Source organism: Coregonus clupeaformis, chromosome 9 (assembly GCF_020615455.1).
Source record: "Coregonus clupeaformis isolate EN_2021a chromosome 9, ASM2061545v1, whole genome shotgun sequence".
In the NCBI taxonomy this organism is placed as follows: domain Eukaryota; kingdom Metazoa; phylum Chordata; class Actinopteri; order Salmoniformes; family Salmonidae; genus Coregonus; species Coregonus clupeaformis.
The window spans coordinates 53123258-53145277 of NC_059200.1; the positions used below are offsets into that span (position 1 = coordinate 53123258).

The 22020-nt window shown below is 42.1% G+C and overlaps 1 protein-coding gene across 3 annotated transcripts in view; it reads left to right on the forward strand.

Annotated features, from left to right (window-relative positions):
* LOC121574087 (calcium/calmodulin-dependent protein kinase kinase 1-like) overlaps window positions 1–22020 on the forward strand; it is a 124067-nt gene that overhangs the window by 45368 nt on the left and 56679 nt on the right. For all 3 annotated transcript variants that reach the window (XM_041886679.2, XM_041886680.2, XM_045222675.1), the window contains exons 3-4: window positions 8902–8949; window positions 16706–16759. In XM_041886679.2, coding sequence (XP_041742613.1) covers window positions 8902–8949; window positions 16706–16759 — 102 coding nt within the window. The remainder of the gene's footprint in view (window positions 1–8901; window positions 8950–16705; window positions 16760–22020) is intronic.

Consider the following 22020-nt stretch of genomic DNA (forward strand, 5'->3'; position numbering starts at 1 on the left):
GTGCTCACTGAGGGGTTGGAAGAAACTATTGATCACTCTCTCCTACAGGGCCACTTCGAGGTGAGGGACAGAACCAAAATGGAGGTGTAGTTTATACTCTTCTCCATCTCCATGCTATGTAAACTAAGGAAAAGAAAGAGACGGTTAGGTTGCCAAAGGGAGGGAGGGAGGGAGGGAGGGAGGGAGGGAGGGAGGGAGGGAGGGAGGGAGGGAGGGAGGGAGGAGGAATGGCTTTCTGGGTCATTGCTGCAATAGCCCATCCGTGACAAGGACCGACAAGTTGTGCGTTCCGAGATGGCGTTCTGCACACCACTGTTGTACTGCGCCGTTATTTGCCTGTTTGTGGCTCGCCTGTTAGCTTGCACGATTCTTGCCATTATCCTTCGACCTCTCATTAACAAGCAGTTTTCGCCGACTGGACTGCCACTGAATGGATGTTTTTTGTTTGTTGCACCATTCTCGGTAAACCCTAGACACTGTCGTGCGTGAAAAGCCCAGGAGGCCGACTGTTTCTGAGATACTTGAATTGGCGCACCTGGCACCGACGATCATACAAAACTCAATGTCGCTTAGGTCAGTCGTTCTTCCCATTCTAACGTTCAATCGAACACTAACTAAATGCCTCGATGCCTGTCTGCCTGCTTTGTATATCAAGCCATGGCCACATGACTCACTGTCTGTAGGAGTTTACCATTTTCGTGAATGGGGTGGTGTACCTAATAAACTGGCCACTGAGTGTATATCATAAGGCCTTTCGTTGAGGGTCTAGTTATACCCTTACGCAGTGGTGTTAGGAAACCCCTGGTTTACAGGCCACGTCAGGCCTGCAAGTCACATTATGCTGGCTTGCAAAGTGGTGTGTAATTCCTATTGGAATCCAGCCAGAGTTAGGATATAAGTGGACTTTTTTATCACCCACAACCTGCATTCAGAAGATTGAATACTGAGACAACCTCAATGATCTAAACTGGAACAACTATCTCAGTAATGGGTGCAACAATATATATATTTTTGTTATTTATGTTTGTGTAGCATCAAATTAATTAATCAACCAATCAATGTACATGCAAAAACACATTAAAACTAACAATTCTGAAAATCACCCTGCAATAGAGCATGCTGGAAATATATGATATAGAACCCTACTTGTCTTCCAAAAAACCCTTCTTGCCTTCCGAAGTATCCTCAAATAACACTTTCTTCCAAAAAACATTTATTAGCAAGTTAAAGGTTCTAGGTAGAACCCTTTGCCTTACAAAGAACCGTTGTCTTCCAAAAAGGGTTCTTCAGCTCAAAACGGTTATTGGTAGAACCCTATCCCTCCGCCAAGAACCCTTTTGGAACCCTTTTTTGTAAGAATGTAGGGAGGGGACAGGGCCACTCTGGTGATGAAGAGGTGATGGAGTAAGACATTGTGATTTATGAAGACCTGGGTGATTTATTGAGATGTCTTGAGTCATTGTGTGTGTGTGTGTGTGTGTGTGTGCATTTGCACGCGTGCGTGCGTGCGTTTGTGTGATGATTTAAGGCCTTCAGCATGGCCCAGCTCAGATACAGTATTTACAGCAGTGCAGAGCTCACTGTGCCAACAATCGCTGGACCTGGCACAATGGAATAACAACAGTGTCCGGTTTTTCTTGTCTTTATCTCTCCCTCTCTGTCCCTCTCTCTCTCGCTCACACTCACGCACTCTCACCTCCTGCGTCTCACTCCATATACAGTAGCATCCCTTACACTCTGTGTCTCACTGTGTGTTTGTGTCTTCATACCTCTTGTAGGACTACCCTCGACTCACACCCTCTCTGGCTCTCCCTATGCAGTGGCACTGTACTGTACAGTTCTACACTCCCCTCACCCTCTGTAATGTACTACACTACCTCCCCCGTTATACAGTAGAACACTCCCCTCTCCCCCTGTGTGTCTGTGGCCTGTTGTGTACAGTAGTTGGCTCCTCTCTAGGTTTCTTCCTAGGTTCCTGCCTTCTAGGGAGTTTTTTCTAGCCACTGTGCTCTTCTGCCTCTGCATTGCTTGCTCTCTTTTGGGGTTTAGGTTGGGTATCTGTTAAGCACTTTGTGACAACTGGTAATGTAAAAGGGGCTTTATAAAATACATTTGATTCATTGATTGACTGTATCCAGGGCTTAGTTTCAGCCCCAGTCAGTCTGTAAACATGCTCACAGCTTCAGTGCAGAGCAGTGCAGAGCACCAGTTCCAAGCCTAAGCCACAGCTTTCTCACCGTAATGAGGGAACTCCACTCAATCACTCAATGTTCTCTCTCTCTCTCTTTCTCTCTCTCTATCGATCGACCCGACAGAGCAACAGCACCCAGTTTAAATCTACACCTTTCTCATTATTTACATTTTCCTCTGTCTGTCCATCTCTCTTTCTCTCTCTGCGCTCTCTCTCTCTCTCTCTCTCTCTCCCTCTCTCTCTCTCTCTCCTTCACTCATGCTCTCTCTCCTCTTATGTTGTTGATGTACTGTTGGGTCTTGACCCTATAGAACCCCACACTGGAGGTGTCATAATACCCATAAAACCTAGCGGTCAAACAGGGAAATCGTTTTTCCACCATTCATTTTTCCCATAGGGGATTTTAGAAACACTTAAAATAAGGACTGTGTTTTGTGTAGGCTTACCCTGGTGTGGCGTTTTGATAACCATGTAAATCTTTCTCGGACAAGGTGACTTTTATCAATATTTCTGTCTCTATTTACTCTCAGATTCTAAAATGCTAATTAGCATCAAAGTAGACATCATGCAAAACTACAAATCCCTGCAAGCTCCTGCACGTCATCTCTAGCTGACAACTTTGCTAACATTTATTGTGTCAATTTAACACTTTAAATCAAATAAAATAAAAATTGTCACATGCGCCGAATAGTGGGCTAGTCCGGGTAGCCATTTGATTAGCTGTTCAGGAGTCTTATGGCTTGGGGGTAGAAGCTGTTAAGAAGCCTTTTGGACCTAGACTTGGTGCTCCGGTACCGCTTGCCATGTGATAGCAGAGAGAACAGTCTATGACTAGGGTGGCTGGAGTCTTTGACAATTTTTAGGGCCTTCCTCTGACACCGCCTGGTATAGAGGTCCTGGATGGCAGGAAGCTTGGCCCCAGTGATGTACTGGGCCGTACGCACTACCCTCTGTAGTGCCTTGCGGTCGGAGGCCGAGTAGTTGCCATACCAGTCAGGATGCCCTCGATGGTGCAGCTGTATACCGTTTTGAGGATCTGAGGACCCATGCCAAATCTTTTCAGTCTCCTGAGGGAGAATAGGCTTTGTCGTGCCCTCTTCACGACTGTCTTGGTGTGTTTGGACCATGATAGTTTGTTGGTGATGTGGACACCAAGGAACTTGAAACTCTCAACCTGCTCCACTACAGCCCCGTCGATGAGAATGAGGGCATGCTCGGTCCTCTTATTTTTCCTGTAGTCCACAATCATCTCCTTTGTCTTGATCACGTTGAGGGGGAGGTTGTTATCCTGGCACCACACGGCCAGGTCTCTGCCTCCTCCCTATAGGCTGTCTCATCATTGTCGGTGATCAGGCCTACCACTGTTGTGTCATCAGCAAACTTAATTATGATGTTGGAGTTGTGCCTGGCCATGCAGTCATGGGTGAACAGGGAGTACAGGAGGGGACTGAGCACGCACCCCTGAGGGGCCCCCATGTTGAGGATCAGCATGGCAGATGTGTTGTTACCTACCCTTACCACCTGGGGGCGGCCCGTCAGGAAGTCCAGGATCCAGTTGCAGAGGGAGGTGTTTAGTCCCAGGGTCCTTAGCTTAGTAATGAGCTTTGACGGCACTATGGTGTTGAACGCTGAGCTGTAGTCAATGAATAGCATTCTCACGTAGGTGTTCCTTTTGTCCAGGTAGGAAAGGGCAGTGTGGAGTACAATAGAGATTGCATCATTGGGGAAGTATGCAAATTGGAGTGGGTCTATGGTTTCTGGGATAATGGTGTTGATGTGAGCCATGACCAGCCTTTCAAAGCACTTCATGGCTACAGACGTAAGTGCTACGGGTCGGAATTCATTTAGGCATGTTACCTTAGTATTCTTGGGCACAGGGACTATGGTGGTCTGCTTGAAACATGGTATTACAGACTCAGTCAGGGACAGGTTGAAAATGTCAGTGAAGACACTTGCCAGTTGGTCAGCGCATGCTCGGAGTACACAATCCGTCTGGCCCTGCGGCCTTGTGAATGTTGACCTTTTTATTTATATTTTATTTATTTTTTCACCTTTATTTAACCAGGTAAGCCAGTTGAGAACAAGTTCTCATTTACAACTGCGACCTGGCCAAGATAAAGCAAAGCAGTGCGATAAAAACAACAACACAGAGTTACATATGGGGTAAAACAAAACATAAAGTCAAAAATACAACAGAAAATATATATACAGTGTGTGCAAATGTAGCAAGTTATGGAGGTAAGGCAATAAATAGGCTATAGTGCAAAATAATTACAATTAGTATTAACACTGGAATGATAGATGTGCAAGAGATGATGTGCAAATAGAGATACTGGGGTGCAAATGAGCAAAATAAATAACAATATGGGGATGAGGTAGTTGGGTGGGCTAATTTCAGATGGGCTGTGTACAGGTGCAGTGATCAGTAAGGTGCTCTGACAACTGAGGCTTAAAGTTAGTGAGGGAGATAAGAGTCTCCAGCTTCAGAGATTTTTGCAATTCGTTCCAGTCATTGGCAGCAGATAACGGGAAGGAATGGGGGCCAAAGGAGGTGTTGGCTTTGGGGATGACCAGTGAGATATACCTGCTGGAGCGCATACTACGGGTGGGTGTTGCTATGGTGACCAATGAGCTAAGATAAGGCAGGGATTTGCCTAGCAGTGATTTATAGATGGCCTGGAGCCAGTGGGTTTGGCGACGAATATGTAGTGAGGGCCAGCCAACAAGAGCGTATAGGTCACAGTGGTGGGTAGTATATGGGGCTTTGGTGACAAAACGGATGGCACTGTGATAGACAACATACAATTTGCTGAGTAGAGTGTTGGAGGCTATTTTGTAAATTACATCGGCGAAGTCAAGGATCGGTAGGATAGTCAGTTTTACGAGGGCATGTTTGGCAGCATGAGTGAAGGAGGCTTTGTTGCAAAATAGGAAGCCGATTCTAGATTTAACTTTGGATTGGAGTTTCTTAATGTGAGTCTGGAAGGAGAGTTTACAGTCTAACCAGACACCTAGGTATTTGTAGTTGTCCACATACTCTAGGTCAGACCCGTCGAGAGTAGTGATTCTAGTCGGGTGGGCGGGTGCCAGCATGCATTTAGTTTTACTAGTGTTTAAGAGCAGTTGGAGGCTACTGGAGGAGTGTTGTATGGCATTGAAGCTCGTTTGGCGGTTTGTTAACACAGTGTCCAATGAAGGGCCAGATGTATACAAAATGGTGTCGTCTGCGTAGAGGTGGATCTGAGAGTCACCAGCAGCAAGAGCGACATCATTGATATACACGGAGAAAAGAGTCGGCCCAAGAATTGAACCCTGTGGCACCCCCATAGAGACTGCCATAGGTCCAGACAACAGGCCCTCCGATTTGACACATTGAACTCTATCTGAGAAGTAGTTGGTGAACTAGGCGAGGCAGTCATTTGAGAAACCAAGGCCTGTTTAAAGGTCTTGCTGACATCGGCTACGGAGAGCGTGATCACACAGTCATCTGGAACAGCTGATGCTCTCATGCATGCTTCAGTATTGCTTGCCTCGAAGCGAGCATAGAAGTAATTTAGCTCGTCTGGTAGGCTCATGTCACTGGGCAGCTCGCGGCTGTGCTTCCCTTTGTAGTCTGTAATCATTTGCACGCCCTGCCACATCCGACGAGCGTCAGAGCCGGTGTTGTACGATTCAATCTTAGTCCTGTATTGACGCTTTGCCTGTTTGATGGTTCGCATCTGCTTCATCTGACCACTTCTTTATTGACGAGCCACTGGTGCTTCCTGCTTTAGTTTTTGCTTGTAAGCAGGAATCAGGAGGATAGAGTTATGGTCAGATTTCCGAAATGGAGGGCGAGGGAGAGCTTTGTATGCGTCTCTGTGTGTGGAGTAAAGGTGGTCTAGAGTTTTTTTTCCCTCTGGTTGCACATTTAACATGCTGGTAGAAATTAGGTAGAGCGTATTTAAGTTTCCCTGCATTAAAGTCCCCGACCACTAGGAGCGCCGCCTCTGGATGACGTTTTCCTGTTTGCTTATGGTCGTATACAGCTAATTGAGTGCAGTCTTAGTGCCAGCATCGGTTTGTGGTGGTAAATAGACAGCTATGAAAAATATAGATGAAAACTCTCTTGGTAAATAGTGTTGTCGACAGCTTATCATGAGATACTCTACCTCAGGCGAGCAAACCTCGAGACTTCCGTAATATTAGATTTTGTGCACCAACTGTTGTTTACAAATATACACAAACCGCCACCCCTTGTCTTACCGGAGGCAGCTGTTCTATCTTGCCGATGCAGCGTATATCCCGCCAGCTGTATGTTATCCATGTCGTCGTTCAGTCACTACTCTGTGAAACATAAGATATGACAGTTCTTAATGTCCTGTTGGTAGGATATCCGTGATCTTAGTTAGTCTATTTTGTTATCCAATGGTTGTACGTTGGCTAATAGGACTGATGGTAGAGGCAGATTATGCACTCTCCGTCGGATCCTTACAAGGCACCCCGACCTACGTGCCCGATATCTCCGTCTCTTTCTCATGCGAATTACAGGGATTTTGGCCTTGTTGGGTGTCTGAAGAAAATCCTTCGCGTCTGACTCGTTAAAGAAAAAATCTTTGTCCAGTACGAGGTGAGTAATCGCTGTCCTGATATCCAGAAGCACCTTTCGGTCATAAGAGACGGTGGCAGAAACTTTATGTACAAAATAAGTTACAAATAACACGAAAAACCACACACAATAGAACAATAGGTTAGGAGCCCGTAACCATCTCCTCCGGCGCCACTTGCACGAGACAGTTCACAGAATTGTCCATTTAAAGAAATGTAGCCAATTTATTCATTACTACATTTAGCTAATATTAGATAGTTAATCCAGAGATTCTTACCTTTGCCTCGATTCGGCAGTCTCGTCCAGGTCATCATGGCATTTGTAGTTCTTTATGATAGCCACATTAACAGCTAATTAGCATTTCATTTGTTGGGGGTAAATACAGGCAAATATATTGATATAAGTCACCATGTCCTAGAGAGATTTACACGGTTTTCAAAACGTCACGTCAGGGTAAGCCTACACGAAACACAGCCCTTATTTTAAGCGTTTCTAAAATTCCCTATGGGAAAAATGAAAGGTGGAAAAATTATTGGAACCATTTCCCTGTTTGACCGCAAGTATGACTCATACTGTGGTGCTCTATAAAAGGGATCTTAAAATGTCTCTCTCTCTCTCTCTCTCTCTCTCTCTCTCTCTCTCTCTCTCTCTCTCTCTCTCTCTCTCTCTCTCTCTCTCTCTCTCAATTCAATTCAATTCAATTCAATTCAATTCAATAGACTTTATTGACATGGCAAGTAAAATTACTTACATTGTCAAAGTATAGATATAACAAAAATGGCGGGACCAACAGCAATAATAATAATAGTAGTAGTGGAAATGGGATTACCATTAACAGCAACTACAACAACAGTATTAATGAGAATAACAATACATTAAAGCAATAGTAGTCGACCAATCTCAACATGACTGAGAAGACAAAAATGACATGGTATGAAAGCCAAAACAAAACAGGAAATATTATTGACATTACATTACACTTTTCACTGGCTGTCCCTCAGGTTGTGGCAGGAGGACACATATTTGGCTGCCAAAATTGCACATTTTGGCTTTTCATCCAATAAATATTGGATTTTTTCTTCCTCTTTTATAGTTTCAAATTCTTTGTACGGAATGATAATTTTGGGAAAGAAAGATTATCTTAGGTCTGAGTATTTTTCACAGTGTAGGAGGAAATGCAGCTCTGTCTCTACCTCTCCCCGGAGGCAGAGTGAGCACAGCCTGTCCTCTCTGGGCAGCCAGGTTTGCCTGTGACGACCCGTCTCTATAGCCAGACTGTGCTCACTGAGTCTGTACCTAGTCATTGTTTTCCTCAGTTTTCTATCAGTCACAGTGGTCAGATAGTCTGCCACCATGTACTGTCTGTTTAGAGCCAAATAGCATTGAAGTTTACTTTGATTTTTTGTGGTGTCTTTCCAATAGGTGATATATTTTTATTTTTGCTTTGTGATGATTTGGTTGGGCCATATTTTCTGAGAGCTGTCCTGAGGCTCAATGAGGTTGGTTTTGGTTAGTGAACTGAGCCTGCTGGCTGAGGGGACTCTTCTCTTGTTTCATCTCATGACATAGTAGAGCTGTGTGATGGAATGTTTTGGGGTCACTTGTTTTTAGATGGTTGTAAAATTTGATGGCTCTTTTTTCTATTCGAATAAGGAGGGGGTATTGGCCCAATTCTGCTCTACATGCGTTATTTTGAGTTTTTCTTTGCACTTGCAATACAGTGTCTCTCTCTCTCTCTCTCTCTCTCTCTCTCTCTCTCTCTCTCTCTCTCTCTCTCTCTCTCTCTCTCTCTCTCTCTCTTTCTCTCTCTCTCTCTCTTCTCTCTCTCTCTCTCTCTCTCTCTGCCTTGTCCCTTGTTGACTACATGCATTATCAGTGGTTGCTATGGAGCTCCAATCAGTTTATACAGCACTGTAATGGATGTGTGACTGTAAACAGAATTCAGTGGCCATAGGCATCACTAATAACGTCTATAAAATGAGCTAGTCGGTGGAGAATATTTTGTTCATGTATGTTGTTCTATTTCTCTCCTCAGGTGGATATGGTAGATGGATGAATCATGCTATCTCTTCTTTCATATGTTCTTATTTACAAACGTACCTTTCTTTTCTTCCTCCTGCAGGACTGTATCCAGCTGAACCAGTACAAGCTGAAGAGTGAGATCGGAAAGGTGAGCCTAGAACTAATGCAGAAATGCAGAATACCCTGTATTTAATCAATCATCTTTCTGATATTTGTACATCATGTTCCTTTACCATTGTGTCTATGTTGTATCGAACTGTCTCACACTGATTATACTGTCTGCTATCATTAGCACTAAATAAAAATTAATTAATTAATGAACTATTCTAATCAATATTATCCCTAAGCAGAATAGCCCATGTTCAATTACCTTATATCAATCTGTTGGTGGTATCCCTGGCCTGCCTGTCTGTCTATGTCTGCCTCTTTCTGTGCCCTTGTCTGCCTTGTCAATCAGGATAGACTTATGTAACTATCAGAGAGGACCAGTAGATTGACCCTCTGGCCTGTACCATTAGAGGGCCATCAATACAAGAGGCCCATCTTTTAGATTTACAGTAGTAGCTGTTCTATCTATATACAGTCAGGTACTAAATTATTGGCACCCTTGATAAAGATGAGCAAAAAAGACTATACAATTAATAATACAAATACTGAGCTTTATTGTATGCCAAACATTTTTGGAACATTATATTATTTTATACTAATACAATTTCTCAGAGAAAGAGCTTTTGTTTAAAAAGTAATACTTTTTTTCTCAAAAAGATAGGGGTCAAAATTATTGGCACCTCTGTTTTCAATACCTTTCAATACCTCACCTTCTGAGGTTAACGGCACTGAGCCTTTTTCTAAAATGTTTTATGAGATTGGAGAACACATTGGGAGGGATCTTAGACCATCCTCCATATAGAATCTTTCTAGATCATTGATGTCCTTTGTCTGTGCTTATGGACTGCCCATGTCAATTCAAACCACAAGTTTTCAATGGGTCCGGAGACTGAGATGGCCATTGCAAAATGTTGATTTTGTGGTCAATTAACAATTTCTTTGTGAATTTTGATATGTGCTTGGGGTTATTGTCTTGCTGGAAGATACACATGCAGCCAAGTTTCAGCCTCATGGCAGAGGCAACCAGGTTTTTGGCTAAAATGTCCTGGAACTTGGTAAAGTTAATGATGCCGTTAACCTTAACAAGGGCCCCAGGACCAGTGGAAGCAAAATAGCACCATAATATCAAAGATCCACCACCATATTTTACAGTCGATGTGTGGTTATTTTCTGCATGATTCCAGTATGAAAATGTATGCTCTGGATAAGAGCGTCTGCTAAATGACTAAAATGTAAAATGTAAATGTAATTCCTATTTTCGACGCCAAACCCACTACTGGTGTGCATGGCCAAAGAGCTCTGTTTTCATGTATCCAACAAATGTTAATGCCTGAAGTTTGCTAAATGGCATTTTTTATTTTATTTTTATTTCACCTTTATTTAACCAGGTAAGCCAGTTGAGAACAAGTTCTCATTTACAACTGCGACCTGGCCAAGATAAAGCAAAGCAGTGCGATAAAAACAACAACAACACAGAGTTACATATGGGGTAAACAAAACATAAAGTCAAAAATACAACAGAAAATATATATACAGTGTGTGCGAATGTAGAAAATTATTGAGGTAAGGCAATAAATAGGCCATAGTGCAAAATAGTTACAATTTCGTATTAACACTGGAATGATAGATGTGCAAAAGTTGATGTGCAAATAGAGATACTGGGGTGCAAATGAGCAAAATAAATAACAATATGGGGATGAGGTAGTTGGATGGGCTAATTACAAATGGGCTGTGTACAGGTGCAGTGATCGGTAAGCTGCTCTGACAACTGACGCCTAAAGTTAGTGAGGGAGATAAGAGTCTCCAGCTTCAGAGATTTTTGCAGTTCGTTCCAGTCATTGGCAGCAGAGAACAGGAAGGAATGGCGGCCAAAGGAGGTGTTGGCTTTGGGGATGACCAGTGAGATATACCTGCTGGAGCGCAGACTACGGGTGGGTGTTGCTATGGTGACCAGTGAGCTAAGATAAGACGGGGATTTGCCTAGCAGTGATTTATAGATGACCTGGAGCCAGTGGGTTTGGCGACGAATATGTAGTGAGGGCCAGCCAACAAGAGCGTACAGGTCACAATGGTGGGTAGTATATGGGGCTTTGGTGACAAAACGGATGGCACTGTGATAGACTACATCCAATTTGCTGAGTAGAGTGTTGGAGGCTATTTTGTAAATGACATCGCCGAAGTCAAGGATCGGTAGGATAGTCAGTTTTACAAGGGCATGTTTGGCAGCATGAGTGAAGGAGGCTTTGTTGCGAAATAGGAAGCCGATTCTAGATCTAACTTTTGATTGGAGATGCTTAATGTGAGTCTGGAAGGAGAGTTTACAGTCTAACCAGATACCTAGGTATTTGTAGTTATCCACATACTCTAGGTCAGACACTTGGATTTGAACCGGTGCTATGGTCAGATTACATGAAAATAGAGCTCTGATCTTTGATATCATAGTAGACCGCCTGATCCAATGGTAGTTTCCCATTAGGATGATAACCCAGGCTATCTGTACTGTCTCTCTCCCATATTATGAAAGGCTCTGAATGAGTCACGTTGCTTTGATCTGAATCTGAATCATACAGTATAGCTTGCCCATGAATCACCTCATCCTACTTCACTACAGAATGTTTTATAACACAAAGCGTCTCAGAGTAGGAGTGCTGATCTAGGATCAGGTCCCAATCTGTCCATATAATCTTACAGTTGAAGTCAGAAGTTTACATACACTTAGGTTGGAGTCATTAAAACTTGTTTTTCAACCACTCCACACATTTCTTGTTAACAAACTATAGTTTTGGCAAGTCAGTTAGGACATCTACTTTGTGCATGACACAAGCAATTTTTCCAACAATTGTTTACAGACAGATTATTTCACTTATAATTCACTGTATCACAATTCCAGTGGGTCAGAAGTTTACATACACCAAGTTGACTGTGCCTTTAAACAGCTTAGAAAATTCCAGAAAATGATGTCATGGCTTTAGAAGGTTCTGATAGGCTAATTGACATAATTTGAGTCAATTGGAGGTGTACCTGGGGATGTCAGCCAAGACCTCAGAAGAAATATTTTAGACCTCCACAAGTCTGGTTTATCCTTGGGAGCAATTTCCAAACGCCTGAAGGTACCACGTTCATCTGTACAAACAATAGTATGCAAGTATAAACACCATGGGACCACGCAGCCGTCGTTACCGCTCAGGAAGGATACTCGTTCTGTCTCCTAGAGATGAACGTACTTTGGTGCGAAAAGTGCAAATCAATCCCAGAACAACAGCAAAGGACCTTGTGAAGATGCTGGAGGAAACAGGTACAAAAGTATCCATATCCACAGTAAAAACGAGTCCTATATCGACATAACCTGAAAGGCCACTCAGCAAGGAAGAAGCCACTGCTCCAAAACCGCCATAAAAAAGCCAGACTACGGTTTGCAACTGCACATGGGGACAAAGATCGAACTTTTTGGAGAAATGTCCTCTGGTCTGATTAAACCAAAATAGAACTGTTTGGCCATAATGACCATCGTTATGTTTGGAGGAAAAAGGGGAAGGCTTGTGGGAAGCTTGTGGAAGGCTACCCAAAACGTTTGACCCAAGTTAAACAATTTAAAGGCAATGCTACCAAAATATGTGTATGTAAACTTCTGACCCACTGGGAATGTGATGGAATAAATAAAAGCTGAAATAAATCATTCTCTATACTATTATTCTGACATTTCACATTCTTAAAATAAAGTGGTGATCCTAACTGACCTAAGACAGGGAATTGTTACTAGGATTAAATGTCAGGAATTGTGAAAAACAGAGTTTAAATGTATTTGGCTAAGGTGTACAGTGGGGGAAAAAAGTATTTAGTCAGCCACCAATTGTGCAAGTTCTCACACTTAAAAAGATGAGAGAGGCCTGTAATTTTCATCATAGGTACACGTCAACTATGACAGACAAATTGAGAAAAAAAAATCCAGAAAATCACATTGTAGGATTTTTAATGAATTTATTTGCAAATTATGGTGGAAAATAAGTATTTGGTCACCTACAAACAAGCAAGATTTCTGGCTCTCACAGACCTGTAACTTCTTCTTTAAGAGGCTCCTCTGTCCTCCACTCGTTACCTGTATTAATGGCACCTGTTTGAACTTGTTATCAGTATAAAAGACACCTGTCCACAACCTCAAACAGTCACACTCCAAACTCCACTATGGCCAAGACCAAAGAGCTGTCAAAGGACACCAAAAACAAAATTGTAGACCTGCACCAGGCTGGGAAGACTGAATCTGCAATAGGTAAGCAGCTTGGTTTGAAGAAATCAACTGTGGGAGCAATTATTAGGAAATGGAAGACATACAAGACCACTGACAATCTCCCTCGATCTGGGGCTCCACGCAAGATCTCACCCCGTGGGGTCAAAATGATCACAAGAACGGAGAGCAAAAATCCCAGAACCACACGGGGGGACCTAGTGAATGACCTGCAGAGAGCTGGGACCAAAGTAACAAAGCCTACCATCAGTAACACACTACGCCGCCAGGGACTCAAATCCTGCAGTGCGAGACGTGTCCCCCTGCTTAAGCCAGTACATGTCCAGGCCCGTCTGAAGTGCATTTGGATGATCCAGAAGAGGATTGGGAGAATGTCATATGGTCAGATGAAACCAAAATATAACTTTTTGGTAAAAACTCAACTCGTCATGTTTGGAGGACAAAGAATGCTGAGTTGCATCCAAAGAACACCATACCTACTGTGAAGCATGGGGTTGGAAACATCATGCTTTGGGGCTGTTTTTCTGCAAAGGGACCAGGACGACTGATCCGTGTAAAGGAAAGAATGAATGGGGCCATGTATCGTGAGATTTTGAGTGAAACCCTCCTTCCATCAGCAATGGCATTGAAGATGAAACGTGGCTGGGTCTTTCAGCATGACAATGATCCCAAACACACCGCCCGGGCAACGAAGGAGTGGCTTCGTAAGAAGCATTTCAAGGTCCTGGAGTGGCCTAGCCAGTCTCCAGATCTCAACCCCATAGAAAATCTTTGGAGGGGAGTTGAAAGTCTGTGTTGTCCAGCGACAGCCCCAAAACATCACTGCTCTAGAGGAGATCTGCATGGAGGAATGGGCCAAAATACCAGCAACAGTGTGTGAAAACCTTGTGAAGACTTACAGAAAACGTTTGACCTGTGTCATTGCCAACAAAGGGTATATAACAAAGTATTGAGAAACTTTTGTTATTGACCAAATACTTATTTTCCACCATCATATGCCAATAAATTCATTAAAAATCCTACAATGTGATTTTCTGGATTTTTTTTTCTCATTTTGTCTGTCATAGTTGACGTGTACCTATGATGAAAATTACAGGCCTCTCTCATCTTTTTAAGTGGGAGAACTTGCACAATTGGTGGCTGACTAAATACTTTTTTCCCCCACTGTATGTAAACTTCCGACTTCAACTGTACATTATTATGATCTAAAAAGTGAAACTGATCCTAGATGGGATTGGGGTGGATTTCTAACATGTGTTCCGTTTCACAGATGATTCATTCTTAACATACTAAGACCAAAGCAACCCAACAGTGAATTGCAACAAAAAAAAAGCCATATCTCAGACTGCCAATCTTAATCTTTTATTTTTATTGGCCAGTCTAAGATATGGCTTTTTCTTTGCAACTCTGCCTAGAAGGTCAGCATCCCGGAGTCGCCTCTTCACTGTTGACGTTGAGACTGGTGTTTTGCGGGTACTATTTAATGAAGCTGCCAGTTGAGGACCTGTGAGGCGTCTGTTTCTCAAACTAGACACTAATGTATTTGTCCTCTTGCTCAGTTGTGCACCGGGGCCTCCCACTCCTCTTTCTATTCTGGTTAGAGACAGTTTGCGCTGTTCTGTGAAGGGAGTAGTACACAGCGTTGTACGACATCTTCAGTTTCTTGGCAATTTCTCGCATGGAATAGCCTTCATTTCTCAGAACAAGAATAGACTGACGAGTTTCAGAAGAAAGTTATTTGTTTCTGGCCATTTTGAGCCTGTTTTCGAACCCACAATTGCTGATGCTCCAGATACTCAACTAGTCTCAAGAAGCATCTTTAATCAGCACAACATTTTTCAGCTGTGCTAACATAATTGCAAAAGGGTTTTCTAATGATCAATTAGCCTTTTAAAATTATAAACTTGAATTAGCAAACACAATGTGCCATTGGAACACAGGACTGATGGTTGATGATAATGGGCCTCTGTACGCCTATGTAGATATTCCATTAAACATCAGCCATTTCCAGCTACAATAGCCATTTACAACATTAACAATGTCTACACTGTATTTCTGATCAATTTGATGTTATTTTTATGGACAAAAAAAATGCTTCTCTTTCAAAAACAAGGACATTTCTTAGTGACCCCAAACTTTTGAACTGTAGTGTATATTTTCATTAGATAAGTATTCAACCCCCTAAGTCAATACATGTTAAAATCACCTTTGGCAGAGATTACAGCTACGATTCTTTCTGGGTAAGTCTCTAAGAGCATTGCACAACTGGATTGTACAATATTTGCCCATTATTCTTTAAAATAAATCTTCAATCTCTGTCAAGTTGGTTGTTGATACTTTTCAACTCTTGCTATAGATTTACAAGCCAATTTAAGTCAAAACTGTAACAGAAACATTCAATGTTGTCTTGGTAAGCAACTCCAGTGTATATTTGGCCTTGTGTTTTAGGTAATTGTCCTGCTGAAAGGTGAATTTGTCTCCCAGTGTCTGTTAGGAAGCAGACTGAAGCAAGTTTTCCTCTAGGATTTTGCCTGTGCTTAGCTCTATTCCTTTTTATCCTAAAAAACTCCCTAGTCCTTGCTGATGACAAGCATACACATAACATGATGCAGCCACCACCTTGCTTGAAGATATAAAGAGTGGTACTCAGTGATGTGTGGTGTTGGATTTGCCCCAAACATAACGCTTTGTATTCAAGACAAAAAGTGAATTTCTTTGCCCCATTTTTTGCAGTATTACTTTAGTGCCTTATTGCAAACAGGTTGCATGTCTTCTTTTCACTCTGTCATTTATGTGGAGTAACTACAATGTTGTTGATCCATCCTCAGTTATCTCCTATCACAGCCATTAAACTCTGTAACTGTTTTAAAATCACCATTGGCCTCATGGTGAAATCCCTGAGCGGTTTCCTTCCTCTCTGGCAACTGAGTTGACTGCGTGTATTGATACACCATCAAAAGTGTAATTAATAACTTCACCATGCTCAAAGGGATATTCATTGTTTGCTTTTTCTTACCCATCTACCAATAGGTGCCTTTTTTGCGAACCATTGTAAAACCTCCCTGGTTTTTGTGGTTGAATCTGTGCTTGAAATTCAGTGCTCGAATGCGAGACCTTACAGATAATTGTATGTGTGGGGTAAAGAGATGGGGTAGTCATTTAAAAATCACTAAACACTATTATTGTACACAGAGTGAGTCCACGCAACTTATTATGTGACTTGTTAAGCACATTATTAATTCTGAACTTATTTAGGTTTGCCATAACAAAAGGGTTGAATACTTATTTACTCAAGACATTTCAGCTTTTCATTTGAATTAATTTGCAAACATTTCTTAAAAAATAATTCCACTTTGAAATGATGGATTATTGTGTGTAGATCAGTGACACAAAATCTAAATGTAATCAATTTTTAAATGCAGGCTTTAACACAAGAAAATGTGGACAAAGTCAAGGGGTGTGAATACTTTCTGGCACTGTATGTTATTGTATTGAATGATTACATTTGTTGTATTATTGACATCTTTCTTTTTCCTCTCCTGTGACTATGCAGGGCTCCTACGGGGTGGTCAAACTGGCCTACAATGAGGATGACGACAAACACTATGTAAGTGACGTGTGTGTGTGTAGCTCTCTCTTTCCTTCTAAAAGGAGACAATTATGAGCCATTAACCATTTTCAGCTCTTTGTAAAGTGGAATGCGTTGGTGGCTTGAAAGGTTAATGGCCCAACTCAATACTTTTGATCTGCCTGCACACTGTCTTTGTTGCCCCCAGATGGTGTGCGTGTGTGGTGTGTGCATGCGCATGTTTGTGGCTCACGTCAATGGTGTCGTTGCAAAGCAATTACGTCAGAGGGAAATGGTTCCCCGTTCCCCATGTTAGTGCTCATACTGGCAGGGAGATGGCCTGTAAATGCATGGACAAATTGCATGTTATTACAGCTTTGTCAGCCCCTCTCCCCTGCATGGTTCAGAACAGAGACAGACTGGTCTTATCTGGAGAGAGAGATAAAGCGGGGGGACAGAGAGAGAGAGAGCGAGGGGGGTGAGAGCGAGTGAGAATGGGAGAGAGAGGTAGAGGGGGACAGAGAGAGAGGGGGGTGAGAACGAGAGAGGAGGGGAGAGAGGGGTAGAGGGGGGGTGAGAGCGAGAGAGGAGGGGAGAGAGAAGTAGAGGGGGGACAGAGACAGAGAGAGGGGGGGTGAGAGCGAGAGAGGAGGGGAGAGAGAGGTAGAGGGGGGCAGAGAGAGAGAGGTGTGGGAGAGAGATAGAGAGGGACAGAGGGATGAGAGAGAAGGGAGGAGAGTGAGAGATAGAGGCTTGCCCCTGGCTTCCGGAGAGAGAGAAAGACTAGGGGAGATGGTTGACAGAAAGATGGAGAGGAGGAGAAGGAGATGGGCACCTGCCAGGTTTTAATTATATTTCCTGGCATTCAGACTTGGCTCCACACTGTATTGATTGGATCTGTGCATCTGTGTCCACAGTGGGAGCTCCGCCCATACACACAAACACACACACACACACACACACACACACACACACACCAGTAACCTTCACACACAGAGCACAATACCAGTCACCTTCTCACGGCAACGGGGAAGGCTTCCATGCAACAGAGATGCCAAGTACATATTTTGATTTTGCAACAGATTATTTTGCATTTGAGGATTTTGGTGTCCAGTTTTGCATGCTATAATCGTGCAAACAATCTACAATCTAGCCAGATTACAAGATCATCTCTGATGTTCTCTCTCTCTGTGTATGTTTGTGTGTGTTTGTGTGTGTGTTTGTGTGTGTGTGTGTGTGTGTGTTTGTGTGTGTGTTTGTGTGTTTCGCTCAGCCCGTGCTGTAATTACAATGCTGACAAAGCTGTTACCTTGTCTCAGCCAACGTGACTGGCAGAGGTCCAGTACCGTCGAGGTCTGGCAGTATTAGAGGGACTCGAGCTCTACCAGGCTCCAATCTCTGCAGCTCATTTCACATACTGCTAAAAAGACCAGTGGGGAATATTTAGGAGTATTCCTGGTCCCTGGTGCTCTGGGGCTCCAGTGTGTTGTTCGGGAGGACGCATGCACACACCTCCCTGACCACTGGGCTGAGAGGGACAGTGTTATTCCCTAGACTATGGGGTAGTGGATAGGATACGCACTGTAACATAATGTAAAAAAAATTATAATGGCTAACAACCGGTCCACCCCCCCACTGCTATGTCAATGGTGTACTACAGCAGTGGTTGTGGTTGTCACTGTTTGTCCTCAACGTGTCTGCTGGAGGCAGCAGGCAGGGGGCCAATAAGATGTCCTGTTGTCCTTTTACAAGTCATGGATGGAGGATAAAAGCGATATGAATAAGGATATGAGGATGCAACAGGGAAGGAATGCACAGCGGGACCTGCATGGTTTCAACTGCAGTGTCAGCTGAACAGTACACTACTGTAAACAAGGAGGTTGTTACATTTGATAATTTAAAGTAACTGTCCAGTGTTTCCATTGCCTATAATTAAAGGAACATTTCAAAATGTTTCAACCTAATATTCATAATCTCCAGCACCACCCCAACATCAACATATGTGAAAATGCCGTGTTTCTATGTTTTGTAGTATAAAAGATAGAGGAAGATAAGTGTTTCCAATGACATCATCAACCAATTAGTAGACAATTAGTAGGCAATTAGTAGGCAATGCCTACTCATAATTGGTTAAAATCACATGTTGCACACCTTGGAAACACTTATCTTCCACCATCTTTTTTTACTACAAAACATAGAAACGTGCCATTTTCACATATGTTGATGTTGGGGTGGTGCTGGAGATTATGAATATTAAGTAGAACATTTTAGAAATGATTACAATATGAGTGAAATAGTTTTCCTTCCAAAATGTTTTTATTAAGTATGTTAAAAAGCAGCTTTTCTGTGTTTAAATAGTGTGGGAGTACCCCAACAACAGAATGGTGTGGGTGTATACCGGTCATTAAAAATATTCATGACAATTAAACAGCTCTGCCAATGACCCAACGTGACATCACGTTATATGAGGAAATAGCAAGCATTTTTTAAACAGTCTGTTTGAGATACAAGTTTATGGTGGGTTTTTTAAAGTATTTTTTATTTCATTTATGCTTTGGCCACAAATAAGACTATAGGACGAGTCAACAACATTATTTGGGTATTAGTTAACAGAATATACACTTTTAAAAGTGAGATTTTCACTGGACAGTTACTTTAAAATGTAAATTAAGTTATTTAGCAAGTAGACACTCTTATCCAGAGTGACTAACAATCAGTGCATTCAACTGAAGAACAGCAGTTCTGGAAACCCTACTGTAGTAGCAGATGGTATTTTCTGTCAGTGTTATTTAAATACAAATGTTTAGTCATTTAGCAGATGCTCTTATCCAGAGCGACTTACAGGAGCAATTAGGGTTAAGTGCCTTGCTCAAGGGCACATCGACATATTTTTCACCTAGTCGGCTCAGGGATTAGAACCAGCGACCTTTCGGTTACTGGCACAACGCTCTTAACCACTAAGCTACCTGCCAATCTGTGTGAATGAAGAAGTAGTTTGCTATGCACTGTCAGCTCATTGCCATGGACTCATTGTGTTCTCTGGCACTGTAGTAGTACACTTCCTGCCAGCAGTTTTGCCTGCATAGCGCACACAGACAGACAGACACACAGACAGACACACAGTTTTGCCTGCGTAGCGTTCCCCTGACACGCCTTTTAAATATTAATGACTTTCTCTTCCCTCTCTCTATTCTCTCTTCCCTAGCTTCCCTCACTTTGCTCTGACAAACTGATGCTTCTCAACTTGTCAGCACTACAAAGACTCTGTAAATCCCTCACCAAGGGAGGGATTGTCCTTGAACTCAAGAAAATATAATTTATTTCTGTGGTGGAGAATTGAGATGATGTATGGCTCTTAGCAGTTTGTGCCCTTTTGGAATATTACTTTTATCTGTTGAGATAGTCATCAGGACCCCAGGCCTTTTGAAAAGCAGATAAGACATATTGGACATGAGTGGACGACTACACTCTTAGAAAAAAGGGTTCCAAAAGGTTTCTGCGGCTGTCCCCATAGGAGAACCCTTTTTGGTTCCAGGTAAAACCCATTTTGGTTCCAGGTAGAACTCTTTTGGGTTCCATGTAGAACCCTCTGTGGAAAGGGTTCTTCTACATGGAACCCAAAAGGGTGCTAGCTGGAACCAAAAGCGTTCTACCTGGAACCAAAAGGGGTTCTTCAAAGGGTTCTCCTATGGGGACAGCCAAAGAACCCTTTTTGTTTCTAGATAGCACTTTTTTTTCTCAGAGTGTACACTACACTGTAAAAAAATCCTCTTTGGATCAACCTAAAAAAATTACTAATTTGTTGAAACCAAATATATGATTCAACGCCAACTGTTTTATTTGATTATTACCAAACCTATATTTCAAATTGCAACCTATTTCTTTAAACACTCAACTTACTTTTCCTCTTTGGTTAAACCTAATAAATAACAAATATAAACAAATATTTCATGTAAATACAACAGATTTTTTTCATCTTGTTCCAAGTTGACTTTAATTTGGAATTACTTTTCCAAATTTCTTAAATTGAGTTATAAGCAATGAAATAAATTCCTTGTAAATAAAGAAATTAAGTTGAAATAATGTCCAAACATATTCTTTATACAATACTTTCACATTTAGTAGCCACAATATCGTAACCAAGCATTGGCTACCTTAACATATCAGGCTCTTTATTAGAGTGTTTCCGTTAGGAAAATGTGGCGCCCGACAACATGACCGGACCCATATGCATTGGGTGCATAACTCATTAGGGCGTCCACCCATGGTGCTCAGAATGACAGAAATCACATTTAGATTATGGTATTGCATTTTAACAGAACATGCAACTTGTTTAATGAAGCAGCCAATAAAACGTCATTTTCAAACATTTGCCAAAATGCTATTCGCGGGAAAACTCCATTCTAAACAGCGCAGCTGGGAAAAGACCAGTCTAAACAGCGCACCTGATAGCAGTTCCATATGTGACAGAGATGATATGACTAGGATTGTGCCTTTGGCTTCATTGTGTGAATTGTTTGCCCCTGTATTTTTTTTATAAATTCCCCATTACATATGACATCAGTAGTACATTTACCGTTAATCCCTGTAATTTGGTTACATTAATTTCTGTTAATGCATGTATTCATTACAGTCATTTACCGTTCTCATTCTCGGAATGGAAACATTGTTTGCAGAGTTCACAACCTGCTACACTTGTGAGAAGTTTTGGTTAATTTCATAACCATCATTTGAGACAATGTTTTCATTGTCTTTTGTTTGGAGTGCATAGGAGTACCTGGCCTGCAGCGCGGAAATTTAGGAAAGTGTTCTTTTAACATCCATTGCAAATTATAATATATTAAAACTATAGTTCCTCACAGTAAGCTGTTTGAAAAATCTTTACAACAATCTTCCCCTCAAATAATCACCAATCCTCGATGTGAAAGAGCAATGGAAGTTATAGGCCTACTGCTGCATTGGCCTATAGGCTGTGAGTTCCATGCGGTCATTTCTTTAGCCGCCAATGGATCACGGTGTATCAATGTGTCCACATGGCAGAGACTGGTGATCTTGCATCAGTTGACTTTTAACTTTTCGATTTTTATCATTTTCATTCAGATATTTATGATTAACCACGTGACAATGATTTTGAGAAATAAAAACATTATTATTGAAATGAAACTGTTCCATGAAAATGTGCATATGAAAATCATAACTGGCACGCAGAACGGTAGAAATGGTAGGATAAATTGTAAGCTTCCCCCAAACTTGAAACTCACACGTGCCTATGAAGTCTTTATAAAATAATTGCCTCCACG